The 20,120-nt window shown below is 32.8% G+C and overlaps 1 protein-coding gene across 5 annotated transcripts in view; it reads left to right on the forward strand.

Annotated features, from left to right (window-relative positions):
• DYNC2H1 (dynein cytoplasmic 2 heavy chain 1) overlaps positions 1 to 20,120 on the forward strand; it is a 376,161-nt gene that overhangs the window by 55,237 nt on the left and 300,804 nt on the right. For all 5 annotated transcript variants that reach the window (XM_064375367.1, XM_064375368.1, XM_064375371.1 and 2 more), the window contains exons 33-41: positions 30 to 212; positions 797 to 979; positions 2,976 to 3,199; positions 3,950 to 4,065; positions 10,332 to 10,531; positions 11,625 to 11,889; positions 13,092 to 13,299; positions 15,825 to 15,954; positions 19,047 to 19,202. In XM_064375367.1, coding sequence (XP_064231437.1) covers positions 30 to 212; positions 797 to 979; positions 2,976 to 3,199; positions 3,950 to 4,065; positions 10,332 to 10,531; positions 11,625 to 11,889; positions 13,092 to 13,299; positions 15,825 to 15,954; positions 19,047 to 19,202 — 1,665 coding nt within the window. The remainder of the gene's footprint in view (positions 1 to 29; positions 213 to 796; positions 980 to 2,975; positions 3,200 to 3,949; positions 4,066 to 10,331; positions 10,532 to 11,624; positions 11,890 to 13,091; positions 13,300 to 15,824; positions 15,955 to 19,046; positions 19,203 to 20,120) is intronic.

The raw sequence follows: 20,120 nt of genomic DNA on the forward strand, positions 1-20,120 counted from the left end.
ATACTCTGACTTTGTGTTGTCTTGTATAGGGTAATGCTTCCAAACTGGTTTATACTCCATTGACAGACAAGTGCTACCTAACTCTCACTCAAGCCATGAAGATGGGACTTGGAGGAAATCCTTATGGACCAGCTGGAACTGGGAAAACGGAGTCAGTAAAGGCTTTAGGTGGACTTCTTGGAAGACAAGTTTTAGTTTTTAATTGTGATGAGGTAGAATAAATAATTATCAAAATATATAAGAATGGGTTATCATATTTAGATTAGTTTTTATTAGTGTATGAAATACTCTACTTAAAAATCACTATATTTAAATTACTTGAAGACAGAATTTGTTTAAATTGACAAGTAAAATGAACAGCTGTTATACATAGTGTAGTCCAAAACTTTTCTAAGAACTATGGCAAACAAATAATTTTATTTTTTGTGAATGAAGATTTATATTACATTATAGAAAAATGTTTTAGCAAAAAGAATAATACAAAAGGAAAAATCTATTCATTTTGGATGCCAGTTTTAAAAACATTTTGTATATAATTTGTATTTTGACTTAAAGAGTAACTAACACAAAATCTTGTATTTGTTCTGTAAACTTTTTAGAACACTTTCACATGAATTATTTTGTTTATCCCTTGAAATCAACCTGGGTTTTGAAACAGTAGCTACTTAATCCCTATGTTAAAATGAGCAATATAGTTGGGTGAAATTATTACCTTATCAGTAAGTGACATTAAATATTAAGTAGTTATGGAGATTTTAGTTATTTCTTAATGAATGTAATTTCTATTGTTTTTAAGGGCATCGATGTGAAGTCAATGGGACGAATATTTGTTGGTTTGGTGAAGTGTGGGGCCTGGGGTTGCTTTGATGAATTTAATAGGCTGGAAGAATCTGTATTGTCAGCAGTTTCTATGCAAATCCAGACAATTCAAGATGCTTTGAAAAATCATAGAACTGTATGTGAACTACTTGGCAAAGAGGTATAGAATATGTTGGGAATTTAAAGAATTAAAATATTTTATAAGTCGTGACATTACTCATACTCAAGCAATATTCTTTTTTTCTTTCTCTACCTTTGTTTCTAATCTGTAACCAACGTGTTAAGCTTTTTTACCTATAAAATGTGTCTGAAGTTTCTTACCCTTTTTTGGTCCTACTTTCATTCTTCTTTTTTTTTTTTTTTTTGAGATGGAGTTCGCTCTTGTTGCCCGGGCTGGAGTACAGTGATGTGATCTCGGCTTACTGCAGCCTCCACCTCCCAGGTTCAGGCGATTCTTCTGCCTCGGCCTCCTCAATAGCTGGGATTACAGGCACCCGCCATCACGCCCAGCTAATTTTTGTATTTTTAGTAGAGATGGGGTTTGATCATGTTGGGTAGGCTGTTACTGAACTCCTGACCTCAGGTGATCTACCTGCCTTGGCCTCCCAAAATGCTGGGATTATAGGCATGAACCACTGCGCCCAGCCCAGTTTCATTTTTAAACTTCCAGTGTTGAATAAGTCAGTTATAATAATATTTATATTGTTATATATTATTCTATTATTTGTGCTGACAGTGTTCACAGTGCCTTAATGTATCATTTCATTTAATAATTACCACAACCCTTTGAAATAGGTGCTATTATTTTTTCCCTGCTTTATGGATGAAAAAACTAGGACTTGGTAAATAAGAGTAAGAAGTGGAGCTCGTAATTGAACCTAGGTCTGCCTAATTCTGAAGCGCGTTTTTTTGTTTAACCTTCAAACATAGGAGCAGAAGGAAGTACGTGTTTTTGATCATTATTCTAAATGAATGTTAAAACAACAAGCACTTAGCTATTCTTTTCCTCACTGTTCTCCATAGGAGATATGTATTAATATCACTAGAATATAAATTCATTTGTACAGAAAATGTAAACTTTTTAATATAATGTGGAATGCTAAATACAGAAAGTTGTAAGAACTAAGAAATTATCCTGTTATATAAAATAACATTTCCACAATACAGATTTTTCTAGGTAGCCCAAGAAAGTAAGACCAGTTCTAAATTGTTAACATGTTATTTATGTGATGCTTAAACTCTTCACAAAGAGAAGAAACTATTAAATGAGAATTACCTTCCATCAAGATTTAGTTTCTTCTACATTCACTTTTTTTTTTTTTTAGCTTCTCTTACAAAGAAAGAGTTGTCCTTTTTCCCAACCAATATTAATCTTTCCACCTGTGCTTTGTAATCCTCTTCCCCAGGACATTATTATCTCTTGTGCTATAGCTTCAGTCTTCTCTCCTCTACCAACTCCTCATCAGATTTTAAACATAATCACATCTTTTACATCTTAATAATAACTAAAACATAAACAAACCTTCCCTTATTTCCTCTTTCCTTTATAGCCAGATTTCTTGTTTATTCTACTCTACGTGCTTCTACTTACTAATTGCCCATTCATTGCTTGCACATTCTAATTTAGCTTCTGTTCTTAGGGCTTTGCTGAAAATCCTCCTAGTAAGTGCTCTTATCACATTTAGTTCTTCCCTGTCATAATATTTATTACGTGATGATTGCCTCTCTGTAATACTAGATAGACTCTGAGCTTGAGAGTGGCTTAAACCATTGTTTAGTTCAGTTGTCTCTGTGTATTTAACAAAGGGTTTAGTACTAAGAAGGCTTTTAGTGAAGATATATTTAATGTATAAACAGATAATTAAATTAGTTACTATCTCTTGAATGTTCAGCCTCAAAAAACTGATTATAAATATGCTCTGCCAAGTAGTGTAGTTCTTAAGGAATGTATCATATGTTGAGTAAGGAGATGGTTACTACATTGGAGATTACCTTTAGCTAAGGTATAAGATTTACGTATAGTAATATGTCACAATAAAATTTCTGTTGTCAATATATTTTATATTTATAGTTTCAAATATGAATCACGCCTATATTTTAAATTAATATTTTATTTTATTTAATATTTAAGTTAATATCTTAAATTAATATTTCAGGTAGAAATAAATTCTAATTCTGGAATTTTTATCACTATGAATCCTGCTGGAAAAGGTTATGGAGGAAGACAAAAACTGCCTGATAATCTTAAACAGCTTTTCAGGCCCGTAGCTATGTCTCGTCCAGACAATGAGCTAATTGCAGAAGTTATTCTCTATTCAGAAGGCTTTAAAGATGCTAAAGTATTGGGCAGAAAATTGGTAGCTATTTTCAATCTATCTAGGTGAGTTTTCCTGTTGTAAATTTTTTTTATTTTGCATTTCTAATGATTGATTAGGGTTATTAGTGATCATTTTCATATTTTCTCAGTTCACCTATTCCATGATTTTTATTCTGATGATTTTCTTGTAACTATGGTGTTGATATGAAAGGATTTAGTGTGCACGATAAAAATATTGGACTGAAAACTACTTGCTTTTCTTAAATATTGTTTATTTGATCAGTTTTTTTCTTTAAAATGTTTGTATTAGAGTGCTTCGGCTAAATGATTCTTATTGAACTAATTTCAGTAGTTGACCACTCACAAGCTACTGTTCTTTGGAAAGAATCCTTCACAGTTTTTCTTATGTCTTATTTCTAATAATATGACATTTAGCTTCTTTGGGACAATGTACAATTCTGTTCCATATCACTTAAGAGATAATGATGAACTAGACAGTGTCAGAGATTGAGAGCAAGATGGATTGATTAAAGGCTTTAGGTGTAAGGGTAACAGGTAATTGTCATTTGGTATCTTCATTAAGATAATTAGTTTGTTCATAAAAGCTCTATCCTACCCTTGAGAATCGTCCATCTTTCTTTAACAGCTTACTTGAATGATTATTTTGTGCAATCGGTTCCCTTATATAAATTAGTGGGATATCAACCTTCATTTCTTTGTGTCAGTAGTTATATTCTGTATTTCTTTGGATGCAATGATGAAAGTAATTTCTTCTAGCTATTTGATGCATTGATTTCCATGTCTCCATTTCAGGGAACTTTTGACACCTCAGCAACATTACGATTGGGGTTTGAGAGCTTTGAAGACAGTTCTGAGAGGAAGTGGAAATCTTCTTAGACAGCTAAAGAAAAATGACACTCCACAGAGTGGTATGATTGATTATTCCAAATACATTAACTTATTTTTAAAAAACATAAGCATTAATTTAGAATAGTTTGAGATTTACAGAAAAGTTGTAGATACAATATTAAGGATTACTGTATACACTGCCTCAGTTTCTACTATTGTTAACATCTTCCATTAATATGGTACATTTGTCACAAGTAATGAACCAATTTTGATACATCATTTTTAAACTAAATGTCCTACTTTATTTAGGTTTTCTCCAGGTTTTACCTGACATCATATAATAACTTTTAATGTGTGTTAAATATTAAATAGTTGTAATATGTAAAGTTCACTTTTTCATTAACTTTAACGTCCATTAGAATCACCTAATGGCTTGTTAAAACAGATTATTAGACCCTACTCCCAAAGATCCTGATTCAGTAGGTGTAGAGTAGAGCCTGATAATTTGTCTTGTCTTGAAACAAGAACAGAAACTTTAGAAGCACATGCAGGATTTTCTCTTTCTAAAGCTGATATATTATGATTAGACTAGGTTATAAATGTTTGGAAAGAATACCACGGAGGTGGAGTGTCTTTCTTACTGTGTCGTATCAGTGGGTATGTAACAACCATATGACATCAATAGTTATGTTAACTTTTATCTCCTGGCTATGGTAGTGTTGTCAAGTTTCTCCAATGTAAAGTTTTATTTTCTGTCGTCCCAGCTTTATTCTTTGAAATCATGTTGCTCAATCTAGCTCACTCTTAAAGTGGTGAGGAAAGGATTAAGCTCCACTCCTTGCAGGGGGTAGTAGCCACATATATTATTTGAAATTCTTCTGTAAAGAGATTTGTCTTTTCTACCTGATTTGTGTATTCATTAACTCATTCACTTAGATCAATATAGACTCATAAATATTTGTTATACTTTGCTCATATAAAATAAATGTCTTTTTATTCACATCAAAATAATGATTTTTCCCACCTGTGGATGTGTACTTTCATGAAAGGCTGAATAATCAGTTTCTTCAGGTTGCTATTGAAAACTAAGTTAAAACACTATGAAAATAGAGACAACATGGAAGGAAGGACCACATGAAATTACTTCTTTGGACTTTAAATGATCAAAGTGTGCCTCTTAAAAATGGAATCTACTTTAGCTGTATTATTAGGTTTGCATATGCCTGGGTAGATATAGTTATTTTGTGAGTGCTTACATTACTGTTTTTTAGGTGTCTATATTTGGTGATTTTTAAGACATATTTAAACCATACCTGTAATAAATAAAGATGGCTTATGAGTTCAGTGCTTGAAATAAGCTTTAGAGAAGTCAAGACTTTTTATGTATACTTAAGAAATATTAGGCAATTATAAAGGAAATGCCGGGCAAATAGTTTCTTTGATTTTATGTATCTTATAAATCAGCAGCTAATATATGTGAAAATAAGAGTCTGGCAGTGGTATCAGTATTTGCATTTGACTTAAGAATGGGTTTCTGAACCAAGTATGAACAAGGTTGATCAGTTCAAAATTGTTGCTCAGTTTGTTAGTTGTTTATCTTAGAACATAAACTGTGAGATGATATTAGTATATTTGGAGAGGTACCTGACTTTAGAATTAGTTTATCTAGAATTGAATCCCAGCTGTAATACTGCTATGCCTTCTGAGAAAGTCACTTAAGCCTTTAGAGGCTTAACATTCTTATGTAGAAGATTGGAATAATAATAGTAATAGTTTTTAACCTACTTTATAGAGTTGTTAAAAGGATTACATCATATAATATAAAAGGTGAAATACTAAGCAAATATAAATAATAATGATTTTAATTATTATTTAAAGTCTTGGGACCCTGTGATTCGAGTCTATGGAAAAGAGTTCATAACTGTACTTAGTAATATTTACTTTTTAGCAGTCAAAAGAAAATACTAAAGAAAGCTTGCCCGGATCTCTCAGCGGAAACCCTATAAGCCAGAAGAGAGTGGGGGCCAATATTCAACATCCTTAAAGGAAAGAACTTTCAACCTAGAACTTCATAAGTGGAGGAGAACTAAAATCCTTTATGAACAAGCAATTGCTGAGAGATTTTTGTTACCACCAGGCCTGCCTTACAAGAGCTCCTAAAAGAAGCATTAAGCATGGAAAGGAATAACCAGAACCAGCCACTCCAAAAATGTACCAAATGGTAAAGACCATCAACAAAATAAAGAGACTGCATCAAGTAATGGGCAAAACAGCCAGCTAGCATCAAAATGGCAGGACCAAATTCACACATAACAATATTAACCTTAAACATAAATGGGCTAAACGCCCCAATCAAAAGACATGGACTGGCAAATTGGATAAAAAGTCAAGACCCATTGGTGTGCTGTATTCAGGAAATCCATCTCACGTCCAAGGACACACATAGGCTCAAAATAAAGGGATAGAGGTAGATTTACCAAGCAAATGGAGAGCAAAAAAAAAAAAAAAAAAAGCAGAATTTGCAATCCTGGTCTCTGATGAAATGAACTTTAAACCAACAAAGATCAAAAGAGACAAAGAAGGGCATTACGTAATGGTAAAAGGATCAATGCAACAAGAACAACTATCCTAAATATATACACACCCAATACAGGAGCACCCAGATATAAAGCAAGTTCCTAACAACCTGCAAAGAGACTTAGACTGGCACACATAATAGTGGGAGACTTTAACACTCCACTGTCAATATTAGACAGATGAACAAGATAGAAAATTAACAAGGATATCCAGGACTTGAACTCAGATCTGGACCAAGTTAACCTAATAGACATCTACAGAACTCTCCACTCCAAAGCCACAGAATATACATTCTTCTCAGCACCACATTGTACCTACTCTAAAATTGACCACATAATTGGAAGTAAATCACTCCTCAGTAAATGCAAAAGGACAGAAATCATGTCTGTCAGACCACAGTGCAATCAAATTAGAACTCAGGATTAAGAAACTCACTCAGAACTGCACAACTTCATGGAAACTGAACAGCTGGCTCCTGAATGTTGACTGGATAAACAATGAAATGAAGGCAGAAATAAAGATGTTGAAGACACAACATACCAGAATCTCTGGGACACATTCAAAGCAGTGTCTAGAGGGCAATTTATAGCAATAAATGCCCACATGAGAAGCGAGGAAAGATCTAAAATCAACACCCTATTGTCGAAATTGAAAGAACTATAGGAGCAAGATCAAAAAAACTCAAAAGCTAGCAGAAGACAAGAAATAACTAAGATCAGAGCAGAACTGAAGGAGATAGAGATGCAAAAAAACCTTTAAAAAATCAATAAATCCAGGAGCTGGTTTTTTGAAAAGATCAACAAAATAGACCGCTAGTCATACTAATAAAAAATAAAAGAAGAATCAAATAGATGCAATAAAAAATGATGAAGGGATATCACCACTGACTCCACAGAAATATACGCTACCATCAGAGATTACTACAAACAACTCTATGCACATAAACCAGTAAACCTGGAAGAAATTGATAAATTCCTGGACACTTGCACTCTCCCAAGACTAAACCAGGAAGAAGTTGAAACCCTGAATAGATCAATAACAAAGGCTGAAGTTGGGCAGCAATTAATAGCTTACCAACCAAAAAAAGCCCAGGTCCAAATGGGTTCACAGCCAAATTCTACCAGACATACAAAGAGGAGCTGGTACCATTCCTTCTGAAACTATTCCAAACAATACAAAAGGAGGGAATGCTTTCCAAATCATTTTATGAGACCAACATCATCCTGATACCAAAACCTAGCAGAGACTCAACAAAAAAAGAAAACTTCTGGCCAGTGTACATGAAGATCATACATGCAAAAATCTTCAATAAAATACTAGCAAACCGATTACAACAGCACATCAAAAAGCTTATCCATCACAATCAAGTAGGCTTCATCCCAGGGATGCAAACCTGGTTCAATATACACAAGTCTATAAATGTAATTTACCACATAAACAGAACCAAACACACAAACCACATGATTATCTCAATAGATGCAGAGAAGACCTTCGACAAAATTCAACAGTCTTTATGCTAAAAACTCTGAATAAACTAGGTATCAACGCAACATATCTCAAAATAATAAAAGCTATTTATGACAAACCCACAGCCAATATCATACTGAATGGGCAAAAACTGGAAACATTCCCTTTAAAATCTGGCAGTAGACAAGGATGCCCTCTTTGACCACTCCTACTCAATATAGTATTGGAAGTTTTAGCCAGAGTAAGCAGGCAAAAAAAAGAAATAAAGGGTATTCAGTTAGGAAAGGAGGAAGTCAAATTGTCTCTATTTGCAGATGACGTGATTGTATATTTACAAGACCCCATCGTCTCAGCCCGAAATCTTCTCAAACTGATAAGCAACTTCAGCAAAGTCTCAGGATACAAAATCAATGTGCAGAAATCACAAGTATTCCTATACACCAATAACAAACAAACAGAGAGCCAAATCAAGAGTGAAGTGCCATTCACAATTGCTACAAAGAGAATAAAATACTTCGAAATACAACTAACAAAGGATGTAAAGGACCTCTTCAAGGAGAACCACAAACCACTGCTCAACGAAATAAGAGAGAACACAAACAGATGGAAAAACATTCCATGCTCATGGTTAGGAAGAATCAATATGGTGAAAATGGCCATACTGCCCAAAGTAATTTATAGATTCAACACAATCCCCATCAAGCTACCAGTGACTCTCTTCACAGAACTAGAAAAAACCACCTTAAACTTCATATAGAAATAAAAGAGAGCCTGCATAGCCAAGACAATCCTAAGCAAAAAGAACAAAGCTGGAGGCATCATGCTGCGTGACTTCAAACTATACTACAAGGCTACAGTAATCAAAACAGCTTGGTACTGGTACCAAAACAGAGATATAGACCAATAGAACAGAACAGAGGCCTCGGAGGCAATGCCACCCATCTGCAACCATCTGATCTTTGACAAACCTGACAAATACAAGTAATGGGGCAAGGATTCCCTGTTTAATAAATGGTATTGGGAAAACTGGCTAGCCATGTGCAGAAAACAGGAACTGGAGCCCTTCCTGACACCTTACACTAAAATTAACTCCAGATAGATTAAAGATCTAAACATAAGACCTAACACCATAAAAACCCTAGAAGAAAACCTAGGCAAAACCATTCAGGACATAGGCATAGGCAAGGAGTTTATGACTAAAACACCAAAAGCATTGGTAACAAAAGCCAAAATAGACAAATGGGATCTAATTTAACTCTAGAGCTTCTCTACAGCAAAAGCAACAATCATTAGAGTAAACTGGCAACCAACAGAATGGGAAAACATTTTCACAGTCTACCCATCTGACAAAGGGCTAATATCCAGAATGTACAAAGAACTAAAACAGATTTACAAGAAAAAGGCAAACCCATTCAAAAGTGGGCAAAGGATATAAACAGACATTTTTCTAAAGAGGACATATATGAGACCAACAAACATATGAAAAAATGCTCATCACCACAGGTCATTAGAGAAATGAAGATCAAAACTACATGGACATACCTTCTCATGCCAGTTAGAATGGTGATCATTAAAAAATCTGGAGACAACAGATGCTGGAGAGGATGTGTAGAAATAGGATCACTTTTATACTGTTGGTAGGAGTGTAAATTAGTTCAATCAGTGTGGTGGCACTATTTACAATAGCAAAGACCTGGAACCAACCCAAATGCCCATTGATGGTAGACTGGACAAGGAAAATATGGTACATATACACCATGGAATACTATGCAGCTATAAAAAAGGATGAGTTTGTGTCCTTTGTAGGGACATGGATGAATCTGGAAGCCATCATTCTCAGCAAACTGACACAAGAACAGAAAATCAGACACTGCATGTTCTCACTCATAGGCGGGTGTTGAACAATGAGAACACATGGACACAGGGAGGGAAGCAGCACACACTGGGGTCTGTTCTGGGGGGCTTGGGGAGGGACGTGGTGGTGGGGAAGTTGGGGAGGGATAACATGGGGAGAAATGCCAGATATAGGTGATGGGGGGATGGAGGCAGTAAACTACATTGCCATGTGTGTACTTATGCAACAATCCTGCATGATCTGCACATGTACCCCAGAACCTAAAGTACAATTTAAAAAAAAAAAAAGAAAGCTTGCCAATTCATGCTATATAATATCTTCAAATGTTACTAAATTCTAGTTCATTTAATGATTAATAATGCATATCAAGGCTATGGAATATTTAAAAACATTTTATAGTCATTAAAGTTATAATAAATAATTTTAAAATGAACCTTTTTTTTCTAGCTAATGAAAGTCATATTGTGGTACAAGCACTGAGGCTTAATACAATGTCAAAGTTTACCTTTACTGATTGTACCCGGTTTGATGCATTGATCAAAGATGTCTTTCCTGGAATTGACTTTAAAGAAGTAGAATATGATGAACTAAGTGCTGCATTAAAGCAGGTCTTTGAAGAGGCCAATTATGAAATTATACCCAACCAGGTAACTGTCAAGGATATTTTATAATAGATTGATCCCTTTTCCTAATTGATACCTTATTAAGTATCCTTGTCCTTCATCTTTCAACTTATCTTTTATCTTTCAGCTTAGATCTCACATGCTCAGGGAAGTCTTTCCGGATCTTCAAGTCCTGTTTAGATCTTCTTGCTATGTGCTCTTATCACATACACTTGTTTCATGTTTGTGTATTTGTTTAGTATTGATTCTCCTCCACCACGTAGTTATCTCCATGAGACTATTTTCATTTTTTTTTGAGATGGAGTCTTGCTCTGTCACACAGGCTGGAGTGCAGTGGTGAGATCTCTGCCCACTGCAACCTCTGCCTCCTGAGTTCAAGTGATTCTCCTGCCTCAGCCTCCTGAGTAGCAAAGATTACAGGCACACACTACCACACTTGCATAATTTTTATATTTTTAGTAGAGATGGGGTTTCCCCATGTTGGCCAGGCTGGTCTCCTGACCTCAGGTGATCTGCCCGCCTTGGCCTCTCAAAGTGCTGGGATTACAGGTGTGAGCCACCGCACCTGGCTATCCATGTATGTTTTTGCTGACCATTTTATTCCTAGTGACTGTTAGAGTACCTAGTGTGTAATGGATTCATCATATATATACATTTATAATTGATTATATATATGATTTAGTTTCACTTTGATAATTTCTTAGGATTTTTTTTTAAATGGGTCTCTTTATGCAGTGCAAATAATTCTTCAAAATTAGCACTTTGCCCTCAGTTTTGGAGAGAAGATAAGAATGAATGAATGAATAAGTGAATAAAATAATGAATATAGTATATTTGGATGAGTGAATGAGTAGAGAAAGTAATAAATATCTTGTTTGTAATGTCAAAAACTTGGAAAGCAACTTTGTTTCTTTTAAAGAAATATTGAAGTATTGAAAAATTATATTGTAAATATGTTCAGATTTATTTAGGTATTCTATTACGTTTTAGGCCGTATCTTTCACTCAAGAAATCAAAGGCTTAATTTACATGTTAGAACAGCTATTATAGAATAAAAGTAGAACTAAGTATGATTGAATATTATAAATCATATGTGAACATATATCTTTCCTACTAGATCAAAAAGGCTTTAGAATTGTATGAACAGTTATGCCAGAGGATGGGAGTTGTTATTGTTGGTCCAAGTGGTGCTGGAAAATCAACCCTTTGGAGAATGTTAAGGGCAGCACTTTGTAAAATTGGCAAAGTAGTGAAACAATACACTATGAATCCCAAAGCTATGCCTCGATATCAATTATTAGGCCATATTGACATGGACACAAGAGAATGGTCTGATGGTGTTTTGACAAATAGTGCTCGTCAAGTGGTTCGGGAACCTCAAGGTTAGTCTCTATGTATACTTCTTTGCTTTACTTACTAATTCTTAGAGAATGATAGAATTTGTCTATAGCACTGTCTTTATCAAGGCTTATCCATGACCATAAAGTCATAATAAAGTTGTAACGATGTACATTTGATATTTTACTTTGGAAGGGGCCAAGACATGCTATAATTTTCAGTTAAACTCTATGAGTATTTTTAATATAATAGAAACTTAGAGTAAGTTGTGTGAATGTAATTCACAATTAGATTGATTTACTGAATGAATATAAAATATTTACTGAGTTGATATTATAATGCCTCAGAAATAAGCAAGATGACAGATTTTTATTTGGGGTTAAAATTGGTTTATAGAACAGTATTAACTTACTAATTTGAAGAAAGTATTTTGAATGCTTTTGAAAATTTAAGTGGTAAAACTGCACACCTCCTGGTCTAAATTTGTTGACTTGGTTTTTTAAGAGAATTTTTGGCCGGAGTCAGAGGAGACTCCCTACTTTTTGTCAGGTCATAATTTAATTAATAATTATTTTTCTAAGACAGTAAGTGAAAGCATTGGAAGGGATTTTCAATGTAGCCTTTTCTTTTTCTATATAATGTCACATTAAGTAAAGGCCAGTTATTACCTTCATGTATTTCTCACAGTTTTATTGGTGAAATTTTCCTCTTTGAATTGTTTCAAAGGTTCAAGTACAATGTTAACCACTCCCATTTTAGGAAAGAGGGATAGAAAAGGTTTTATCCTGGAAAGACTGTGTATACAATTGGTCACTACTTTTCCCCCTTTGAGGTCACCTTTTTGTATGTCAAGAAAATTTGACAGTGGTGAATTTTTTATTTCTCATGCAGGACACTGGAAATTGGATTTTCTATATTTTCTAAAAGATATACTACATAGCAAGCATTTGTACATTCTCATGACAGACGATAAATTTCTGAAGAATATCTTGTGGGAATAGAAATACCTAAGTCTTTTTTTATTTTATTTTAGTGAAATTACCTATTTTGTGTGTTTATAGATAAAGCATTATTACATGATATATATTGGAGTCTTTGCCCAGCTGAGCCTGTATTTCCCATGGGTTTTCTAGCATATTTGTTGTACAAATTCATATGAAAATTAAGATTTGGTTTAGTCCTTATTTTTAATTGTTATCACTGCATATATTTTTATTTTATCTCCACTGTTTTGATTTGAAAATAGATGTCAGCTCATGGATAATCTGTGATGGTGATATTGACCCTGAATGGATAGAATCTCTGAATTCTGTTCTGGATGATAATCGACTACTCACTATGCCCAGTGGAGAAAGGATTCAGTTTGGCCCAAATGTTAACTTTGTATTTGAAACTCATGATTTAAGTTGTGCCTCACCAGCCACAATATCTAGAATGGGAATGATCTTTCTTAGGTAAGTCATAGATTATTTATATATATTACATTAGCGTATTATTCTTTTATTATCCTGGCTTCATGTTAAGTAAAGTAAATGTAGTATGAATAATGAATAAATATTTTTCCCATTTATGATTAACTTCTTTTTGTTAGGTTTTAATTAATTCAGAGAGTTCTTGTTTTATTACAAAATTGAATTATTTTAGCAGTTTTAGTTATATCACAGTTATGAAATAATTATTATTTTTATTTGTTTAAATGAAACAGCAAGAAAATTTTTTCTCTTTATTTTTGCTGAAATATTATGATTGAGTTCAGAGAAGTGAACATATTAATTATGAGCTAGAGGCTAATAGTTTAAAGCTGAGTAGCAATATTTTAATTACAGAATTTTAGATTCATAGAATTTTAGGGCTAACCCAGATTTAATAGGTCCTATGGTCCAGTCTTTTAATTTTACAAATTGAAAATATCTTTACTTAATATTTTTTTTCTTCTTCAGTATATTTGGAAGAGGCTTGAAGACTGAAAATGAGTAATAAGCCAATTTTAGATATCATGTAAAATAATCTAATACCAGAGCATGGACATTTGATCCAATTTTATTTTTGAAAATTAGTAATATTTTGGCATATGTAAGAAAGTTTTATTTTACTTTTTCAATTTCTTATTTATCATCCTGTATAACATTTTATTTTTTTAGGACCATTTTAAGTTACTTTAGGTGTTGTATGACACATGACAATATAATAAAGTTGGTTCAAATCATGTTTTGAAATTATTTAGTTGCTTACTTCTTTGATAGTATTGTAGGAAACATTTACTTTAAATTAGCCAGAAACTTCAATTGATATTTTGAGGTGTTATTAAAGGGTAATATAATTTTGGGTTTATAGTTTTCATAGCAGGAGGCACATACAATTTATCATATTTTTTAACTGTGTTCTTATAATCTTGTGAGAAAAATAGAATAAGTTTTTAGTTAAAGTACTTGTTAACTATCATATATATGATATTAAGTTATGCACCTTAGGAAAGAGAGAGCTAGAAAGGAGTAACACAAATGTTTATAGAGAGCTCACCTTTTTGGAAAATAGTTTCATGTAGAGGAGGCAAAATAAACCAACATTTACACAAGATGAAATATAAGTGAACTAAGCAGTAAGTAGAATACTATACATAGTTAGCAGAAAAAGAGGCCATATATTGCTGTAGAGGACTTGAAAATTGTTGGTGAATCAGGTATTGTGAAAGGCATAATGAATATATATGATTTCATGTAAAATACAGATATATGTTAACTTTTTTTGTTGCTTTGTGTTCAGCTTATATCTTAGTGTTAGGTTTCATTTATTCTCTTAGCAGGTATTTGTTGAGCACTTGCTATGTGATAGGCCAAATATGGACCTTTTACTACTGAAATAAATGTTATTATTAATGATGCTGAGACAACTGGTATGAAGCAGGGTTGTGTTGGATAAACCTAGACATGTAGTCTCATAGGCATTCAGAAAATACCATTGATAAGAAGCTCTTTGTTTGAAGGAGCTTAGCATCTTTGGTTGGCCTACTTTGGGCTAATCTAATTTTATTTAATTATTAACCTCTTTGATGTTTCAATTATTTTTTTCATATTAGACTGCATAGAAACTGTGAGAGCAGAGATTCAAGGCATCAGTGTTATTTGTTAATTTGCTATGAAACAATGATAGAAGATAGAAAAAAATGCCAAAAATTATGAGCTCTTGTCAATTCTAAAATAACTAATATGAATTGTTTTTACTGTAATTTTAAATAATTATGTAAGGTATAATTTTGAATAAGATGTGAATCTCTATTATTTGACCAATTGGATTTTGGTGAAATAATTGGATTTTGGTGAAATAGTTGGATTTTACCCAGATAATTATATGCTTTGCTAAAAAATTATATTTTACTTTAGGAAGATCTTTAAATTTTAATAGTGGCATGGGAATTTAGGTAGTTGGATTTTTATGGCTTAGAGAAAAAATAATTTTAAAGATCTGTATTACATTTTAGATCAGTGCATTTTAAACTCTAATATGCATTTGAATCATCAAGGGATCTTATTAAAATGAAGATTTTTGCTTTAGCATGTCTGGAGAGGGATTTGGGATTTTACATTTCTAACAACCAGACCACTCTGAGTAGGAATGCTTTAGGCCACTTTAGGCTATGTAGAGCCTATGTAGAGTAGGTTGTGTAGATACATAATTCTTGGTTAGTTTATATTTATAATAAAATGGATAAAATTTGTTTTATTTTATAGAAAATGATATGTATGTCTATGTATACCTATATGCGTGTGTGTGTATATGTATATGTGTGTGTGTGTATACACATCACACAAATGTAACTGTATTATTCACATATACACATAGTAAAGTAACTAAAGCCACCTTTTGTATGCTAGCAGATAAAATATATGTGTAGAATAATGTTTATTGGAGCAGAAATTTATTTTAAAGTAAATTGATAATTTCTTCATAAATAATTTCTTATTGGTCTAATCTGTTTCAGTGATGAAGAGACAGATCTTAATTCTCTGATAAAATCTTGGTTGAGGAATCAACCTGCCAAATATAGAAATAATCTCGAAAATTGGATTGGAGATTATTTCGAAAAGGCTTTACAGTGGGTTCTAAAGCAGGTAAATTAATCATAATGTTTCATAATTAATTGAGGTGAGAAGTATGATTAAGAATGATGCTTATTTTTCTTGTGGTAGAGCTCTGCTGGAATGTGGGGATGAGGTGAGAGGTTGATGTTGTCACCACTCCTCCTCTGTATCTCTTAGCCATAACTGTTTATTGTGTTAGTCTTAAAACATTTTACATCTTTCATTCATAATACTTCACACTGCTTACCTAAAAATCTTAATTATTATAATGTCTTTCTGATTTTTACTAGCAAAAACCATCTTGCTGTCACATTTTACTAATATGCCAATAAATACCTGTATATATCACATATGTTTATATAATGTATAGATGTTTATATACCCATTATATATACACCTATATATATCAATATATGCATATATCATGTATATGTTGCCAGATGCTTCTCATTGTTACCACTCAGTGCCATACTATATGCTGGTTTTAAGCAGATACTCTCTTGTCAAAGTTCAGAATAAATGTATTGAAGAGTAGCATTAAGGACTAACTCTGCTTTATATCATATATATGATATATATAAGATTAAAAACAATATGAAGTTAACACTAAAGTAGAAAAAGGATGGTGAGTTGTTTACTATAATGAAAACATTTGTGTATATTTAACAAAAACATTGAATATCTAATATATATGAAGCATAATACAAGACAGAATTTGAGAGGTAAAGATTAATAAGATAATTTCTTTTCTTGAGAAGGGTATATCTAATGGAGGAATATGACATGCAAACAGATAATCACAATTCAGCAGGATAAAGAGAATATTGCTGTCATTTAGAAGAGGTTTAAAAGGAGATTACATTTGATTTTGAATTTGGAATGCGAAAAAAGTTTAGCATGCAAAGAAGACCATGGAGGGCATTTAGATATTCTACATGTTTATGTCATTGCTTTTATGAAAAATGAAAACATATACAAAAAGAGGATATAAATAGCAGTTTTTTAAAAGTATCTGATTGTTAATCTGAACCTGATTTAGAGGTCAATACTTTGGGATTGAACAAGACATAGAGAAATGAAGATTTGTTTTATTTTTCTCAACCTTTTTCTTTTCTGACTTTGTCAGAATGAAAAATGGAGGAATAGGGATTTGCGAGGAAGTGATGCAAATGAGGTAGGTTTTCCTGGAGGCCTAGGAAAGGAAACATTCCTATTGGCTCCTAGTCTGACCAGGGCTGTCTCCTCCTTTGTGCTTCTGTAGCAACATACAGCGTCTACCAACTATATTATAATTGTCTGTTTACATTAAACTATAAGCACCTTGAAGGCAAGGACCAAGCCTATCATACTCTTCAATGTGTCTCCAGAACCAACTGTGATATTAAGAGATAGCAAATGAATGATAGTATTGTGCTTCATTATATACCTATGCCTAAATTGTGACACTTTCTCAGTAGATATGTTATTTCATTAATAGAAAACATTCAGAGCCTAACAGGATTTTCCAGTGCAGATACTTTGAGGTAATCTGTTCATAGTTGTGTGAATGTTAGAATAAGGAGTATCATATTAGATGGAAGATATTTGTGTATATATAGGGGTTTGTGACTAGAAATGATGACAGGATAAGATTATCAAACAATATAGTGAATACCAAAGATTCAGTTAGGAAAAAAAGGGTTTATGTTTTGCGGTCACACCCTTGTTTGTTTGTTTTATTTAATGTGTTAAGTGTTCTTTTCTTCTTATCCTGTATTTTGTTCACCATGCACAGGTTCTGAGGTATACCACAATGAATTCTCTAGTCAAATGCTGAAATTGTATTTATAACTAGAACTTTGCTTTCTTCTTTTTTCCCGTCCTCAGACTATGGGATAAAACTTTGTTTTCTTGTATGAATTCAGAAAATAAGAAAATATAGAAGAAAATATGTACATTTGCTTTATCTCACCTTTAAAATCTGGAACTCTTAGCATGAGTCTATCTAGATTTCTTTCTTTCTTCTCCTTTCTTCCTGCTCTTCCTCCCATTTCTTCTTTCTTCCAAAAATATTTATTTTTTTTTAAGCAGAGCAATCTTTTTAAAATGTAAACTGGGTCATTTTGCTCTATTATAAAAAACATGTTAAAGACAAGGAAAATAAAGTTTGTACTCACCATGTCTGATAAATTCTGCACTCTGGCCCTTGCCCATTTCTATGTTTTAAAACACTGTTTCCTTGCTTACTTAGGCATAACTTCTTTTAATTCCTTTACCGTACTGAATTTTCCTTTGCATGTGCTATATTCTCTGCCTAAGCAGATAGCTCTCATCCTTCAGTCTTAGCTTAAATGTCACCTTTTTTTAAAGCAGCCGTGAGCCCTCAATCTGAGTTACTGTTTCCCACAACATTCTGTACTGTTGCCCTGTAGCTCTTATTACAAAATGTTAACCATTTCCTCTACTATGCTTGAGCTCCATGAAGACAGGGACTCTGTTTATTCCAGCTTTAAACAAAACAAAACAAAACAAACCTAACACTACATACAGATCCTAATGCATGATTGGTTCTCAGTAACTATTTATGGAAAGACTGAGAACCATTTTTAACTTAACTCTCTTGCACTTACCAGGAGCCTCAGAGGGCTTACTGATCAAACCATCTACACAGTACTAATGTCCAGAAGTTTCATTTAAAAATTCTTCTCACAGAGAAAGCTCCAAATGGTTTTTCATTTATGCCTGCTTTTTCTAACCTGTCTTTTCTAGTGCCATCAATCTAGCTCTTGCTTCTTGTTTTCTTATCAGGAAGAGGAAATGAACATGTATTCTTTTTGGAAAAATGCTCACTAACTTACCTTTTCTCTTATATTCTTCAGATTTAGGAAGTAAATAAACCATGTATCTATTTGAGAACTGTAGCACTGATAGCTAGAAATATACAATTGTATTTTCATGATTACTTTTTTATTTTCAAAGTTTATATAAAAGCTGAATGAAATCCAAACTTTCTAAAGTTTGAATAGACGAGTGAATTTAAAAATGGTTCTTCAAAAGATATGTGAACATCAGTCTGTATGGCTCTAACTTTACTGGTTAATATTTGCCTTTTGTCTGTTTGTATCATGGATTTTAATCTACAGAATGACTATGTGGTAGAAACAAGTTTGGTTGGGACTGTGATGAATGGTTTGTCACATCTACATGGTTGCAGAGATCATGATGAATTTATTATTAATCTCATAAGGGGACTTGGTGGAAATCTGAATATGAAATCACGTCTGGAATTTACCAAAGAGGTAATGCATATTTAAAGCTTATATTTAGTCAAAAGTTTAACTTCTCATTAACTCTTAACTGCCAAAATACAATAATTTGTAACTATAAGATAGGGAACTTTTAAAATTTGAAATGTATTCGATTGAGTAATAATGTATTTATGTATGTGTGTGTATATATGTATATTCTCCTTTGATTATTTTATGCTGTTTGATGCTATTCTTAACATTTTATAAAATAGTGTTTTAATAAGCTAAAGTTTGGACCATATCTTTAAGTTAGACATTTTTGAGCCTACTTATCTATATTAATTATTATTCATATAAAACCTTAGAATAGTTTAGTTTTTATCATCCTTTCAACCAGAGCACTTTTAGGAATTAGGAATGCTAGGATGAATTAATTATTAATAAATCTTTTCTTTCATATATGTTTACATTGTATTATAGTCATGTTGTTTATAAAGCTGAATTCTAAATAATAATAAATTCTTTTCCGATTGGCCTCTACTGAAATTATTGGACATCTCTTCCTTTAGGTTGGATCTAACATTATGTTTCAGCTTTTTTTCTCATTTTGCTGCTTCTCTGATAGTGTCATTTACTGGTTTCTCTATTCCGTTTCCCTTTCCATGGCTGTCCTATTGCTTCTGTTGCTGGGTGCTTCTCATTGTTACCACTCAGTACCATACTATATACTGCTTTTAAGTAGATACTCTCTTGTCACAGTTCAGAATAAATGTATTGAAGAGTACCTGTAAGGGCTAACTCTGCTTTATATCTGCATAGATAACGGTTGTCAGTATTAAAAGGAAGAATGGAGAGCAGTGGTAGTGACACTGGAATAGGACAGTCCCAGAATATGGTAGAAATGAAGGGCTTAAGGATTTCTGCATTCTGTAATTTATGATTTAATGTTAATAAGAACTCCATTAAAAT

The sequence above is a fragment of the Aotus nancymaae genome, unplaced genomic scaffold, assembly GCF_030222135.1.
Source record: "Aotus nancymaae isolate 86718 unplaced genomic scaffold, 86718_ANA_hifiasm-v0.15.2.pri h1tg000012l, whole genome shotgun sequence".
Classification (NCBI taxonomy): Eukaryota; Metazoa; Chordata; class Mammalia; order Primates; family Aotidae; genus Aotus; species Aotus nancymaae.